Source organism: Hydractinia symbiolongicarpus, chromosome 7, assembly GCF_029227915.1.
Source record: "Hydractinia symbiolongicarpus strain clone_291-10 chromosome 7, HSymV2.1, whole genome shotgun sequence".
NCBI classification, from domain to species: domain Eukaryota; kingdom Metazoa; phylum Cnidaria; class Hydrozoa; order Anthoathecata; family Hydractiniidae; genus Hydractinia; species Hydractinia symbiolongicarpus.
The window spans coordinates 12,402,028-12,417,117 of NC_079881.1; the positions used below are offsets into that span (position 1 = coordinate 12,402,028).

General features: G+C 34.5%; 2 protein-coding genes across 4 annotated transcripts; one reads left to right on the top strand and one right to left on the bottom strand.

The window, feature by feature from the left end:
• Nucleotides 1-968: 968 nt before the first annotated feature.
• Nucleotides 969-10,049, top strand: LOC130648995 (palmitoyltransferase ZDHHC4-like). Of its 3 annotated transcripts, none has more exons than XM_057455168.1 (5): nucleotides 969-1,029; nucleotides 7,184-7,278; nucleotides 8,032-8,324; nucleotides 8,561-8,805; nucleotides 9,419-10,049. In XM_057455168.1, exons 2-5 carry the CDS (start codon nucleotides 7,187-7,189, stop codon nucleotides 9,734-9,736), a joined length of 948 nt encoding a protein of 315 aa, XP_057311151.1. In that variant the 5' UTR covers nucleotides 969-1,029; nucleotides 7,184-7,186; the 3' UTR covers nucleotides 9,737-10,049. The 3 variants fall into 3 exon arrangements, with proteins under 3 accessions (XP_057311151.1, XP_057311149.1, XP_057311150.1); XM_057455166.1 differs by lacking the exon at nucleotides 969-1,029 and adding an exon at nucleotides 3,633-4,554; XM_057455167.1 differs by lacking the exon at nucleotides 969-1,029 and adding an exon at nucleotides 4,562-5,585.
• Nucleotides 10,050-10,144: 95 nt separating this feature from the next.
• LOC130648506 (uncharacterized) lies at nucleotides 10,145-10,781 on the bottom strand. Its single transcript, XM_057454559.1, has 2 exons — nucleotides 10,541-10,781; nucleotides 10,145-10,485 (listed from the first exon to the last, which is right to left on the bottom strand). Exons 1-2 carry the CDS (start codon nucleotides 10,779-10,781, stop codon nucleotides 10,145-10,147), a joined length of 582 nt encoding a protein of 193 aa, XP_057310542.1.
• Between the last annotated feature and the right edge of the window lie 4,309 nt (nucleotides 10,782-15,090).

Here is a 15,090-nt window from a genome sequence, read left to right on the forward strand (position 1 = left end):
AAATACACAAGTAAAGTCGATTAGAAACAGGACTAGCAATAAATTTTTTCAAAAGAAGAAAACCCTTTTAATACTATTATGTTTCATTAAAATACAACTATAATAGTATTAGAAGCAAAATTGCAAAGTAATTAATTAATTATTTATACCATAATTAGCTATAATACAAAGAAATAAGGCATATTTTGGGTCTGTAAAATAGACGTGTCTAAAATGCCGACTACCGTTTCTTGTTCACGGCATATTCCTCTTTGTGTGTTCAAGTTCGGCGGACGTATAATCCGGACTAAAAGACGGGGGGGGTCAAAATCCGGGGGTGGGGGGGTACGAGCCGTACTTATTGCATTTTTTACTAAACTTATACTTTAACCCCTTGGTCCAAACTTATTTGTTTTATTAGAAAAAAAAATACCCTAGCTTTATGTGCAAAAATATCAGTCCTATTTCTTTACGCTGATTTTATATGATTTTTTTTCTATCGAAATTTTGAGAATCTCAATAATTCTCTTGGTATACCTCGCGTGTAGCAAACGTGCTCCACAATTCCGCTTCGCTCGCTTCGCTCGCAAAGCTCAATTGCTTCGCAAAAATTTAACATCTTGGTATACTTAGAGATGTGCATATTTTACATGGCTAGCCTCACAAATATCGAGGGATATACCCTGTCTATTATTTCCAGGAGGGGCCATGGCGTAGATGGAGAGTCCTAGAGTATTTAATTCTCATTTTGAGCTACGCAGACCCAATTAGAGTCCGCGCTCTACTAGACAACTCCCGGCAACATCCAACGGCCCACACAGTGTGCTATCTTCCCAATTCCCCTCACATGGCTTGGTAACATTCACTCGCCCATGTTGAATCGCCGTCAAGAGGAATCGAACCCCGGTCTCCCGCACAGAGTACGAGAGCTATAACCACTAATCTACGGCGCCACTTCGCGTAGCAAACGTGCTCCACAATTTCGCTTCGCTCGCAAAGCTCAATTGCTTCGCAATGATTTTATTAGCTAAAAACATTCTCTACAGCTAGGTATTAAAACCTCCTTTTGATGGCCTAATTATATTTTCTATAATATTTGTGCTATCAGAAGATATAGCGTTTAGTTAACCCAAGCCATGTGAGGGAAATTGGGCAGGTGGCACACTGTGTGGGCTGTTGGATGTTGCTGGAAGTAGTATAGTAGAGCGCGGGCCCTAATTGGGTCTGCGCGTAGCTCAAAATGAGCATTAAATACTCTAGGACTCTCCATCTCAGCCATGGCCCCTCCTGGAAATAATAAACTGGGTATATCCCTCGATATTTGTGAGGCTAGCTATGTAAAATATCACATCTATCTGTCTATCTTTTATGGCCACAATTGCTTGTATATGTAAATAAAAGGGCTGTATTTTCAGTGCTGTATATTTTCAACATATGTGCATATACAGTAATGCTTAAATGTAACTTTACATGTGCACGATATTTATCACCTTCACACGAACCTTCAGTAGCGTGAGAACTTTGGTTGTTATTGTTAACCTATTGTTAGCTAAATACATGAGCTATTTTTGCATGTTGAAAACAATAGAGTTCATGTTTCACATGCGAACTTTAATTAGCTCATGTAAACTTCGTGTAACTCTTTGTTGTATTTAATTGATAGGGATTACCTGGAAAACCGTAACAAAGCTTTAAGTTCTTATTGTTTCTACTTATGAACGGCAACGTATTATCTTTTGTTTTTACATGCGATTTATTATGATACTTTGATTTTGTTGTTTTTACACAAATCAAAATGTTGGATTTTATTTAGGAACCATCTCCACCATCGTTTTACATTTTATACAAATTGAAATAATCATTTCTACGATTCCGTTTTCATGATTTTTGACCGATCTAGGGCGATCCTTTCACATCCTAAGATCCCGCTCTCATGATTTTTAAACGATCTATGGCGACCTTTTCACTTTCTATGCTGCTGTTTTATCATTTTAAACGATCTATGGCGACCTTTTCACTTTCTACGCTGCTGTTTTATCATTTTATAAGATCTATGGCGATGTTTTTGCTTTCTACACTAGAAATTCCCCACTTGAAATGTTTTTTTAAATCACATTTTAAAAGTTTAAAATCGAAAAGCAGCGATAGAAATGTTTTTTTAGATCCCATTTTAAAAGTTTAAGAACGAAAACGCCGATAATGTTTTTTCAGATTGCATTTTAAAAGTTTTAAACTTTTTTAAACTTTTTTTTAAACTTTTAAAATGCGATTTAAAAAAACATTTCTATCGCCGCTTTTCGATTTTAAACTTATAAAATGCAATCTAAAAAAACATTTCTATCGCCGCTTTTCGTTAATAAACTTTTAAAATGCGATCTAAAAAAACTATTAATTACTGCAATTAAAAATTTCAAAAGAGTTCGCGCAAAATAGATTGCTAAAATTGATCTTGTAACCTATTGTGATTAAACAATCGATCGCGTGGGGTCATTGTTTATCAGTGAGGCAATTATTTTCTTAAAAAAACAAAAGCTCTTGCAATGTTATTGTTCTATGTAACTATTCATGCGAGTTTCGCGTCGAATCCTGTTTTCATGATTTTTAAAAACTTGGGAAATGGCAAATTACTTCTTTAAGGGCAAATTACTTTATTTATTTAAATCTTCGTCAAGCAAGTTTAATTTGATCGACCGAAACTAGTATTTAAAAACTACTATTTTTAACCGCATGCACAAGAATCAAGGCACGTGAGTATTAAAACAGTGTTCTCAAAATAGAAATATAAAAAACATGGAAGCAATGCGCAAGGTACAAAGCTATTATACAAAGTTTTAGTATGATCGCTTTGAATTTACATTCTTCGCATAAACATGATTTTACATTAAACACAAAATCTTTAACGTTGTACGCATGTTCATTCCTTTTTTTAAAAGATATATATCTTTCAATAGCTTTCGTGACCGTTAACACTTTTAAACAATAGCATTCATGTTACATGTAAGAACAATAGTATTCATCAAATCTTATTGTTATGACTCGTGCATGACAATAACAATAGAAAGCAATCCAGTTCATGTGTAAACAAAAGATATACAAAGGTTCTTTTCGTAGTCATGACATCGTTACACGACATCGTAAAACTCGTGCACATGTAAAGTTACATTTAAGTGGTACTGTAGCCTAAAAAGTCTATTCATCACCTAACAAGCCAATCCGAAGACTTTTAACATGTAATTTTTAGTCCTGCTAAGGAATCCATACAAAATTTTGCTCAAACAACAAAGATGACCTAACGAGCAACTAAACTCTAAAAAAAGAAGTGCAACCATAGACCTTTTTTAATGTTTACATTTTCCACGGTAAGCCCTTCTGCTTTGCTAAAGAAAATCTTTTTCAGCCCATTTCTTTCTACATATACATTTTTGAGGCTATAAACTATTACCAAGTGTAGATCAATAACTTCTGATTGACATATATTTATATAAAGTTGTAATGATACCTTTGTGCGAAAAAACAGACTAAAAAGGACCTCACTTCACCTAGCACCGGCATCTTTTCGCCTGCCATGCAATTGTTAAAGCCCAAAGGGCTTACCGCGGAAAATGTGAACATTCAAAAAGGTCTATAGACATGGTTATCGAGATAATTGTAAAAGAAGAAAATGAACCTTCAAAAAAGAAGATGATCTCCAAACAAGTCTATGGAAAATCTCTTAACTTCATAAGTGTTTGTGGTTTTTGCTCAAATTACAAAAGTTTATTTCCACAAACTATTCAAAGTTATTCCAGTCACAAAATTATTTTTTGCAAAAATAAATTTCTTTCCTAATTATTAGAATAGTGACCACACCTTGAAAGCTTTCTTTGAAGCAGTTTGTTAATTTCCTATATTTCAATAAGTGATTTAAATTTAAAAAAATAAGGATCACTAATCACAAAAAGTTAAAATTTATATAGAATTGGTTTATGCCAATAAGGATTTTAACAGCTGAAATTCAGAGGGGCTATACTCTACTGGACAAAATGCTTTTAATACCTTTAATATGAGTTATACTCACAGAAGAAAGCACTTTCTTTCTTGTATCAAGCATCATTACTGTCTGACATCGTTTATTGAGAAAAAGGTCCAATCTTTAAAAGGTACAAGCTTTAAATTGAGAATGGTCATTTGACCAGTTTCATCATTAAAGCTTGCTGCCTTGTTATCATCATGATATATTAAAGCGTTCCTTTTTCTGTATCAGTTAGCATCATTTTTACAACCTGTTGCTTTGATATGTTGGCACACTATAGGATAAAGATCATAAAACTTTTTCAAAACACAGAAGAATTGAAGGTGTAATTAAAGGTGTATTTTGATATATGGCAATGATATCTATTCTATTCTAAATATAGTAATAATTTGTCCATATATGTTTATTCCTAGATCATCTTGACTTAAATCTGTTAAAGTATTACCTTAACTTTGTATATAATGGATTTATTTGTGGCATTGGTCATATATACATTGTGTTTTGCTTTAATTTCGATTGGAATTTTGATTGGTAGCAGAAATGAAAAAAGCATTATCATGAAAGTGGGTATTTATGTTCTGATGTTTTCAACAAGCATAAGTGCCTGAAAATTTTATGATGTTGTAGAAACTAAAACTGTATTTAACCATATCGAGACAGAAAGGCAGTTTTAATCAATAAATTCCCTACATTTTGCCCATATTTACACTACAAAAGAAGAAACAAGAAGCCACTTTAAGCCATTGGGCAATGGCTTAAAGATTTTCGTTAGCAGGATAGATGCTATATGATTTACTTCTAGTACAACAAAAACGTGATGCATGTAATGTCTGAAAACAAAGTCAACTAAGGATTTCAGGTAAACACAATGAAAAGTGAAGGCTCAGGTATCATTTGTATTAAAAAACTGATTTAAAAAAAATTGGAAAACTCAGAAAACTGACGTACATGAATGAAATTACCAATTACCTTATCTGTAACAGCTAGACAATTTTTTATAAGCAACTTACTTAAACTTAAAAAACAACTGCACAAGTATAAACAGAAGCAACCAAAAATCAAACTCTAAGAAAGAATTCCCTTCTTACATAAATTATGCATCATAAAATGTTATTGTTGGCTGTGAGATGAACCAAAAATGCAATTGGCCCCTCTCTCTCTCCCCCTCCCCCATGATTAAATGCAACTTTTTAAATAAGATGTCTTTTTTTAAATATTATTTGAGATTTACAATATGTTATTTCACATTTTGCGCAATTCTCTGCAAACAATTTGTGGGAGGAGTACCAATGAATAACAAGTTGGACTTTGTTGGGAATTGTTTACTTTGAATGTGTGTAAATTTTTTCATCTTCTTGAAAAACGATTATCCAGATTTTAAGGAAGGTCGCGTAAGGTAACAGCAACAAGACTTCCACAACCTTCCTCTTTGTGGACAAAAGTTTTGTGAAAAGTTATTTGTGTAAACTTTAAAATACACTAAGTTATTGTTAATTAATTTGTAGATTATTAGATTAGATTATAAATGAGTTTCGACGTGACGTTATGATTTTGCATCGAGAAGAGTGGGCATGCGCACAGGCAAAATATATAAGTAAGTAAGTAACGGGAAGTTTTACCATCCTTAGGGATTCCATCCTAACGGTTGGCTCTTCCTCCCCTCCGACTGTAACTATGTTACATTACAAATTCTGCTTTAAACAGAGAGATAATAGTTCAGAAAAAACAACACGCTTTTCCCTAATTTGTTTTCTTTTATGTACCGCTGCTATAATAAAATTTGTCAAACAAAATGAATGTGATTTTTGAAATACTCACCTGAAATTTGATAGAATGTAAAATCTGCAGGTTCATACAGCAAACAACCTGTTTTTAATTTTGTCCTAATTGAACTCTGCTTGAAACCGACGTTTATTAGCACAAGTCGAAAATGAAGCGGCGACAGTTATAAGTGTCGAGTCGACAGTTATAAGGCGCGGCGACAGTTATAAGTGTCGAGTCGACAGTTATAAGGCGCGGCGACAGTTATAAGTATCAAATCGACAGTTATAACACGCGGCGACAGTTATAATTGTCGCGTCGACAGTTATAATTATTAATACAAGGCTCAAAACTGTGTCAAAACATGATAAAAACGACCACAAAAATTTCTACAAATAATATACACGCTTTTTAAGTAACGTAAGTCATTAAAAGTTAAGAGTTATAAAATAAGTATAAAAATGTATAAATTAGGGGTTAATAAATTAAATATAATAAAAATTAATGTTTTCTACAGAAATTCCCTTGTAACACGTTCGGCACCGTCTTTCCGATAAGGAGTTTTTGTAACTGTAAGTTATAAAGCGTTGGCCAAAACTCAGAAGCGTGTTTGTTATTGCATATCAATTTCATCAAAATTACATTGTCTTTATACATACTTAGTATAATATTTTTTATGCTTGGATATATGTTAACTTGGCATCTTTGCAGCCACAACAATATCTAACCGAATTGACTCACCCAATCAGTATGTCACCATCATATTTAAAGTTATCCTCCCAAAATCTTGGAATACTATGGGAATTCACAACGATGTACTCCCGACTTCGAGTAACATTAGTTTGAATTTTGTCATCATAGAACGTTAAACTGAAACACATACAAGCATGCTGGTCTGGACACACACGTCGAGAATTACTTTCAAAAAATAAAAAAATGTAGCTAAATGTTACTCTTTCCATGGCGACCACTTGAGTTTAAGGAGAAATAAAATATATTCTAAGCATGTCACCTATGGGCCACGGTAGGATACACAGCAGCAAAATAAATTTGCAGTATTTAGCGTGCAACACAGCGCACGCTTTCCAATTTAAATTTTTTTTAATTACTGTTAGTATGAGTGTGATATGTAAAACGTAGACATCTAAAAAACATTGGAAGATATTTTTTAGGGTTTATTAGCACTGATTTACAAACAAGTATTTAGAGAACAAAAATTGGAAGTGTTTTGAGTCTATCATGTACTTCTATGTTTTTTCTTCGACTTTCGCCATTTAGAATATTTTTAAAAATGATTGTGATTCCCAACAGTTACATTTTGTCAAAAGTATGCTATCTTCTTAGTTTTTCAAAAAACATTGTGTTAAATGGCTGAAAATTTATGGAGGAACTGCAACATTGTATATCATGTATATTATTGATTACTTTTAGGTTATGCGTTCCATTATACAGAAAATATCAAATCTTCTTCCTCAACAATCGCAAGCTGTTTTAACATCTGTTTTGGAGTACTTATTTTATACCAGGTGAGATCATATTTTACCTCACTTTCATTTTTTGTTCAGCTCATATTTCAGGTCTGGCTCGTGTTTCATATTTGTAATAAATTTGACGTGGTAAGATTTTTTGCCGAACTTATTTTCTTAATTAAGAGGCCTGAAAATATTTTTTTTGCGGAATAAATATTTATAAATACTGCGGAACTTTTTTTTTGGGAGCGATGTTTGCGTTTTTATTTTTGAAAACTATATTAGGGAAATTATAGCAAGTAAATTATATTCTGTAAAGTTTTACTCGTTTTATTTAATAAAATTATTTCTCTGATTTTCCCTAAAAAGCACAGTTTTCTAGAATTTCATTTTGCGAAAAAAAAATTGCGCATAAATTTCTTTCCGCGAAAATATTATATCCTTATCTTTTTTAATTTAACCTTATATATCCAATTCTGTGTTATACAGAAAGTCATCTAACCTATGTGATAAGCATTTTTATTTGTATGCAAAAGCGATCTATTGGAAATCAGTTGTTGCTGCTTTTAAAATTCGAACGCTGCAAACATTTTCTTGCTTGCGATACCATCATCGGCTTAACGTCCTCCACCATGATAGCATTTGTTAAACAATGTATGACCTGCTTTAGCTCATCTAAACTATTTCTTAGACTGCTATGTCTCATTACCATACAACACCACTTGCGTTTGTAACCTTAAAGAAGGGTACTAAAGCTTGCTTTCCACTGCGGTACAGATCTATTTTATTTGCACAATTTTGTTTTTTTAGAAACCCTGTCATGCAACTAGTTTATGTACTTTTGATGAGCATTGGATATATGTCTTATATGGTTACAGCTTATCCTTACGTGAACGAATCTTTATTCGGACAACTGCCGTTTCTACTCTTAGGCGTAAATATGTTTTTCTTCATCACATGCTCTTGTGTTGATCCTGGTGTCGTCGACAAAAATAACTTTGTGAAACATATTAACCGATTTCCATATGATCAACATATGTATCATGTGAAGAGTTATTGTGAAACTTGCGATATAGAGAAACCAGCTCGATCAAAACACTGCAGTATGCACCCATTTCTTTTATATTTATATTCTAGTTGAGACCTTTTTCTGACCGCTCAATAGTTTGTCATGAAATTATCCTTTGAAATTGACTAGATTTTATGACGCATAAATGTAAATATTCGTTAATTGGGCGTCCAGCGGCTTAATAAATCTTCACGCTTCTACCTTCGATGGCCTTTTTATTTAATCAACCTCATCAATGCATTACAGTATATAACATTTTGTTTTGTTTAGGTGTGTGCAACCAGTGCGTTACAAGATTTGACCACCACTGCACATGGGTTAATAATTGCATTGGAGAAAAGAATTACAAATTCTTTCTCTTGTTTTTATCCACACTTGTGTTGATCACGTTCTTATCAAGTTTTCTTGTTTTAATGGTGTTTATAAACATAGTCGACACGAGAAAACTTTACCGTTCCAAATTTACAGACCAAACAGGAAACGTCTTTTCAGCGGACTTGTCCACCATTATTGCCGTACGTGTATTTACAGAAATTTAAACACACTACTTCCACACGTAACACTGTATGAACTCCCTACGAACCTTTTATGACTCGCTATATGATTTAAAATAACCGTATATTTTGTGGCAAAATTATGATGAGGCGTACAATTTTCTTCTTTGCTTACCATAATCACTGCATTCATTACGTTTTATTGGGAAATATATTGTGATTTACAGGCCAGAAAAGCAGAATAACCTGTAGAGTGTTTGAGGGAAATTTCACCTCGTGCTCATTCGCCGTTATCGCGTAAATGAGGAGAATGCGGAAATACTAATCTCTGCAAAAAGCAAGTTTGGCACGCTCGCACAAAACAAATACGTCATTTTTTGCTTCTGTGGCTGCCACAATAGTAGTTAAAATGTGAAGCATTATAAAGACGATATTTTCTCAGTTTTTTTCCTTTCATTTTTGATTACCTAACAAGTTATTCATAATACTCTATTTTGACACGTTTTCTTTCTCCAAACTGTGTTGTAAATCTGAAGCGTCTGTTTAGCCAAATAATGTTCCGTATGTCGTTGGTCTACGTAAAATGTTTTACGAAGTGAGTCGACCAAAACTTAAACTTAAATTATTTTTTTAGTTTCTGGTTGGCGAGTACAAGCTGATGTCATTCTTGTTCATGTACTTATTTTTGTTATTCATCGTGCTTGGATGTTTCTTTTGTTTTCATCTGTTCCTTCTTTTAACAAATAAAACCACCAATGAGATTTGTAAACAAAAGAAAACTGATGAAACGAGAAGTGGCACGAGTTATGCAAAAAAGATGGTAAAGAGAAACAAAACGAATAAAATGTGCAGAAAAACTGAGAATAAAGCGCACGTGAACTATGGTCAAAGCATGTTTAAGACTTATAATCGTGGCGTACTTTTAAATATATTAGAAGTTTTTTCTAGCTAGTGTGCATTATAAATCTGCTATGACATTTTTTAGTTTACCCTCACTACAAAATATAGTTCAACTTCTTACCAACACGAACTCAGTACATCACGGAAGCAGTAAAAAATAATAAAACTGCGACGAGAAATAGCGTACATGCAGCGGTGGAGAACGTCAGTCGCAGCTCTCCATCAGCTCTTATGCACACTACTTCTTATATCACCTCCCCTGTTGACTACAGTACATCAGTAGTCAACTGAATAAAATAAATATATATAATATAATATAACATGTAAATATATTATATAAACGTAAGTAAAGTACTTGTTCGTTAGTCTACGTGTTTTCTGTCCAACTACTGTCGCTCTTCGACGTGCGCGGCTAACAACATTATCATTCGTATTTGTTTTATCTTCTGCGGGCGTAACTTCAAACCGTATGAGTTTTTGAAAACGTCTCGCGGCCCGTAGCTTTGCCGTCCTTTAAAGTAAGCGAAAGTTCGGCTTCCCTGACAATGTCATCTCGAACAACCACGAGTTTATCGAACCTACCGATTCTCCACTGTCCGCGGGGTGTGTTGTTGTTACTTTTACCAAAGTGAGATTTACGCTGAAGTTTGTGTTCTCGCAATTCGATCAAATACGAATCATAAAATCTGTCCCATATGCCATGGAATAATTTCCGCATATGCTTTGTTCTGATGGAACAATCGCTTGGGTAGGAACAAAAGGGTATATCTATGTGACAATCGTTCATGCGACGAGATAAATCTGTACCGAACATAAAAAGGAACGGTGTCAAAGAGTCGCATAAGTCATCGCTAACATAAATTAAATAAGTCATCGCTAACATAAATTAGGTGTCTTTGATTGATCGCGTGCTCGATCTTGCATAACACTGTAGCAAACTCATCGTACGTGACAAGGGTCTTTAGTAAGGTTTTCTTTAAGCATAGTTTTACAGAGCGCACCAACCTCTCATATAATCCCCCCTTGGATGCAGGTAGAATGAATTGCTGTTTGATATTTCGACGTAACATAAACTCCCGACCTCGTCCCCAGGGCATCTTTTATCTTTTTTGACATCGGGACGGCGATACGAACATGTTCGTCTCGCCGTCCCTGTTATAGAAAAGAGACAACGGGCGCTGGGAACGAGGTTGATATACTCCTTTACAGGTGTCGACTAGAACGTTTTTGCGTTATCACTGATGACCAGATCAAGCCTGCCACGCCTTGTTATGAATCGACGAAAAGCACGCAGAAAAGCAGGTGTTTGTAGACCTGGTGTTAACTGAATTACTCTGCTTGTAGCGCAAGCTGGTAACAAAACATACACTTTTAACGCAAGCAATGGACCCGCGTAATCTAAACCAGTATATTGGAAACTTCTTGCTGACTGCATTTAAAATATTGGTTAGTCAGGTTCCGGCGTTGTGGTTACAGAGCGTCCTTGAAACAATTTACAAGCAATGCACTTTCGCAGCACAGATTTTACACCCTTTCTTCCTCGCGTAATCCAATATAACTTTCTGACTTCGTTTAGATTGTTTTCGACGCCTTGATGTAAAATTCTGTTATGCGCATCAAGGATTATAAGACAACACAAATAGCTTTCACCAAGTAAAAGAATAGGGTGTTTTTTATCAAAATTTGAGCGTTCGTTATTGGCGTAACGTCCTTTCAAACGTAATACACTATGCTGATCTTCAAATAAATTTAAAGACACTTTAGTTTAAATAAAGTTCTTGTCACGAAGTATTTCTTGTTGATGTTCATTAATCCACAAATGTAAGCTGTAAACGAATTCTCCAACAGTTAATGTATCGTTCATAATTATTTCCTCGTTTAAACCTCGTAGTCTCTTATTCAAGTTTATTGTAAAACGTAGAACATAAGCTGTGACTCTTAAAAGTTTTTGTATTGAGCTATACTTGTTTATGTCAATTACCTTAATTAAGAATAAATAACCTCCCCACTTAAAAATGTAACAGGCAATGACAAATTATAAACAATCGCTGACTGATTAACATGAGTAGACCTCTTGTCTAAATGATAGTTCTTTTCATCCTCAAATTTTTCCATTACTTCATTTTCTTCCTTAAGAAATGCTGGACCTTTAAACCATATGCTATCAACTAAATGGGTCAAATTAAATTATTATTAATTATTTGGCCGTGTAGGAATATCAGATGGATTGTTTTCACTAGCCACCAAGTACCAGTTGTAACATCTATCACTTCCCCAATCTTCACTAATCCCTTTTCTACCCATAATTTACAACTATGTGATTTACCCTTGATCCAACATAATGCCACAGTATAATCTGACCATGCCACAACCCTCGATATGACAACCCTCTCACCGATGAAACGCTGAATATCCAAAACTAATATTGAAGACAAATAGTCGGCTAACAGTTCTAACCGCAAGATGGGCAGGTTTTTTTAGGAGCGACTTTAGTCTTCGAAGACAGTAAAATTGTTCTTGTACTAATATTTGTCAGTGTGCGAGCAGAAATAACAGAAGCGTATGCTTGTATGGAACTGTTCGAAAAGGCATGCAATTCTATGGATAAGGTCCTCTCTTAATTCTTGAAAGACGTATCGAGGAAAACGAATACACCGGATATCAGTAAGCTGGCTTAAAAAGACTTGCCACACGGTTTTAATGTTGTCGGAAATTTCTTCGTCCCAATCTCTCTTATCCTTATAAAGGAGCTTGAAAATATTTCATATCTCAGAAATATGTTGGTATTACAATAGCACAGTTACGTAAATTTGAGAAGTTACAAATCAAAGTCAACAAAGCTGGACTAGATGTCACCTTCCTGAAAAATTTAGTTTTTGACATTTCGTCTACCCAACACGAATGACGAAGATGTTAAATTTATCATGATTATGACATTTGTAATATATCGAAACTAGTCAATAAAATTGAATATGAAGGTTAAAAGTGTTTTTACTTGTTTCAAGCTTAAAAAAAGACGCGTCTAATGACAGGTGATATCAGTGCGATAGGATCATACAGTGATGCAACTATACGCAGTATCTTTCTTTTTGCTATGGGTTATGTTGTCGCTTTCTTCATAGAGATATGCTTTTTTTCTTCTTTCATTTTTTAAGAATATGTCGAAGTCAAACACAAATTCGTCACGCCAAATATCCCAATTTATACCCAACACTTTGTTGTAGCCAGACGTTTGATTGTTCATTTGTGTTTAAGCACATGTTGTGTCATTTTTGTCGTCAATGTTGGTATGTTCGTTATCGTTCGTGTAACATTGCAATAAGGGATTGTTGGATTTCCATTTCTTTAACTGAAACCCGCCTTTTAGCATGATATCTTTGGCTTTATGGCAATATGCAACACCTTTGTCAAAGCTATTAGACCCACTCACAGAATCGTCAACATAAAAATAAAGTCCAGAGCAAATGATACAAATGAAGACAGCACGAACCTTTGTTGTTTGTTTATCTTCACAAATTAATGACAGGGTGATGTGGCAGGTAAAATACAGATGCAGGTGGCCTTGCAATTTCATTAACAGGTAATTGCTCGATGATACCGTCTTCCAGGTACTGAATAAAAATTTCGTATTACTGTTTTGTCAATTTTTCGCTTCAATTCACTCTTTTAAACAAATCTTTTCAGCGCTTTGTTGCAATGTCAAAATTTTCTGGCAACATTTCATAATCCGATTTGAATGGTAGTTTTGTTACGTAACGCTTTTCATTGAACTGGATGTCTTTTTCAAATTGATGCTTGGCAACATCGTCTGACCCACCAACCGACTCAATTTAACCAACTGGGTTCTTTATTCCGGGTCATCTACGCGAACTGCACTGCCCTTCATGAAATGTTTAAATGACAATGTATATCAAATGGTACAGACAACCCACTCTCTCTTACATAACAAAATCAACCCAACGACGATTCTATGCCAACAGAACCTTTAGAAACACGAACCAATCGACCCAACATAAATGTCCACATTTATCGTTACACTAAACTCATTATCTGCTAATTCTAAATTGTTAAAATGGTTGTAAGTATTAAATAAAATTTGATATGTTTTGGTTTTTTATAGGAGAACAAACCTGTGGAATACACAACGCTTCTATGTATGTCGATCCTCCGTCATTATTATGTTTCAGATGAACTTCAACGCCGTCACGTGTATGTAGTTTCCTTCGAATTTACAAATGTATTATTTAACAACTTTTTCTTTCGCAATGTTTCAGTTTAAATTGTCTCGTAACTCTTCAATGATGTATGAAAATTGACTTTCTGTATCAAAAATTATACGAACAACTTCATGCTGTTGTTTATTGCTATTAGATACACCAGCCTTAGCCGTTTGACGAAGGAGAGAATTGTTGTTTCTCACAGAAGCATGGGTTGCAGTCGTTTCTCTTCCACCAGATTGTTGTTTTCGGCCTTGGTAAACATTATTCTCTCCCTGTGGTAATTGCTCTTTATTTTCTTCATCTGTGTTGCTATTGTTACGAGGGATCTTCCTTCCTACAAATTGAAACATAGTATCTTAAGGAACATGAAGAAATTAGTGACTTTGTTGTGCAAGCAAAACGTTTTATTTGCCCATCCAATCATTTATTTCAAAAATAGAGCAAAAAATCCATTCTGTCAAAACATTGTCTGATTCTCGTTCCACTAGCTGTAAGGTGCAAATTACCAAAACCAGACATCCAATCTTTTGATAGAAGTCCGTTAATGTGGTATTCCTTTTTGGGACCAGTTCAATGCTACTATCAACGATGACGATGCATTAGCCGATGTGGACAATTTCTCATATTGAAAGAGTTACTTAATCCAGGCGGCATTATCAGCGGTTGAAGGACTGACGTTACCTAACGAAAATTATAAGAAAGACATATTTTAAAGCAACGGTATGGCAATCCACAAGTGTAAACATAACAGCACAAATGGAATTCTTATTGAAAGCACGTTCATTATAGAGTAGCACATTATAGAGTTTTCTCAAACAATTGAGAAAACTCTATAATGATATCGAAAATTGCGTTCAAAACCTCAACTCCCTAAAGAAGGACATTCCAAGTTATGGCTGTCTCTTTATTCCTATTCTTAATGAACGCCATACCTTAAAATAATCATATCCAGAAAATTTGGCAGCGATATTTGAAACTAAGTTCGGCAGTTACAATTGATGATTTACTACTCAAAATTTACATGTTCAAGAAGGAAGAAATTCAAAAGGTTGCCTTTTTGTCAGGGTAATCATTCTCCCTCAAAATGTCGTGTAACTAATGTGGAGGGGCGTGTGGCCACTGTTCGACGATTAGGGAAATGTTTTAGCTGTCTTAGAAGTGGTCATTTAAGCAAGGAATGACCAAC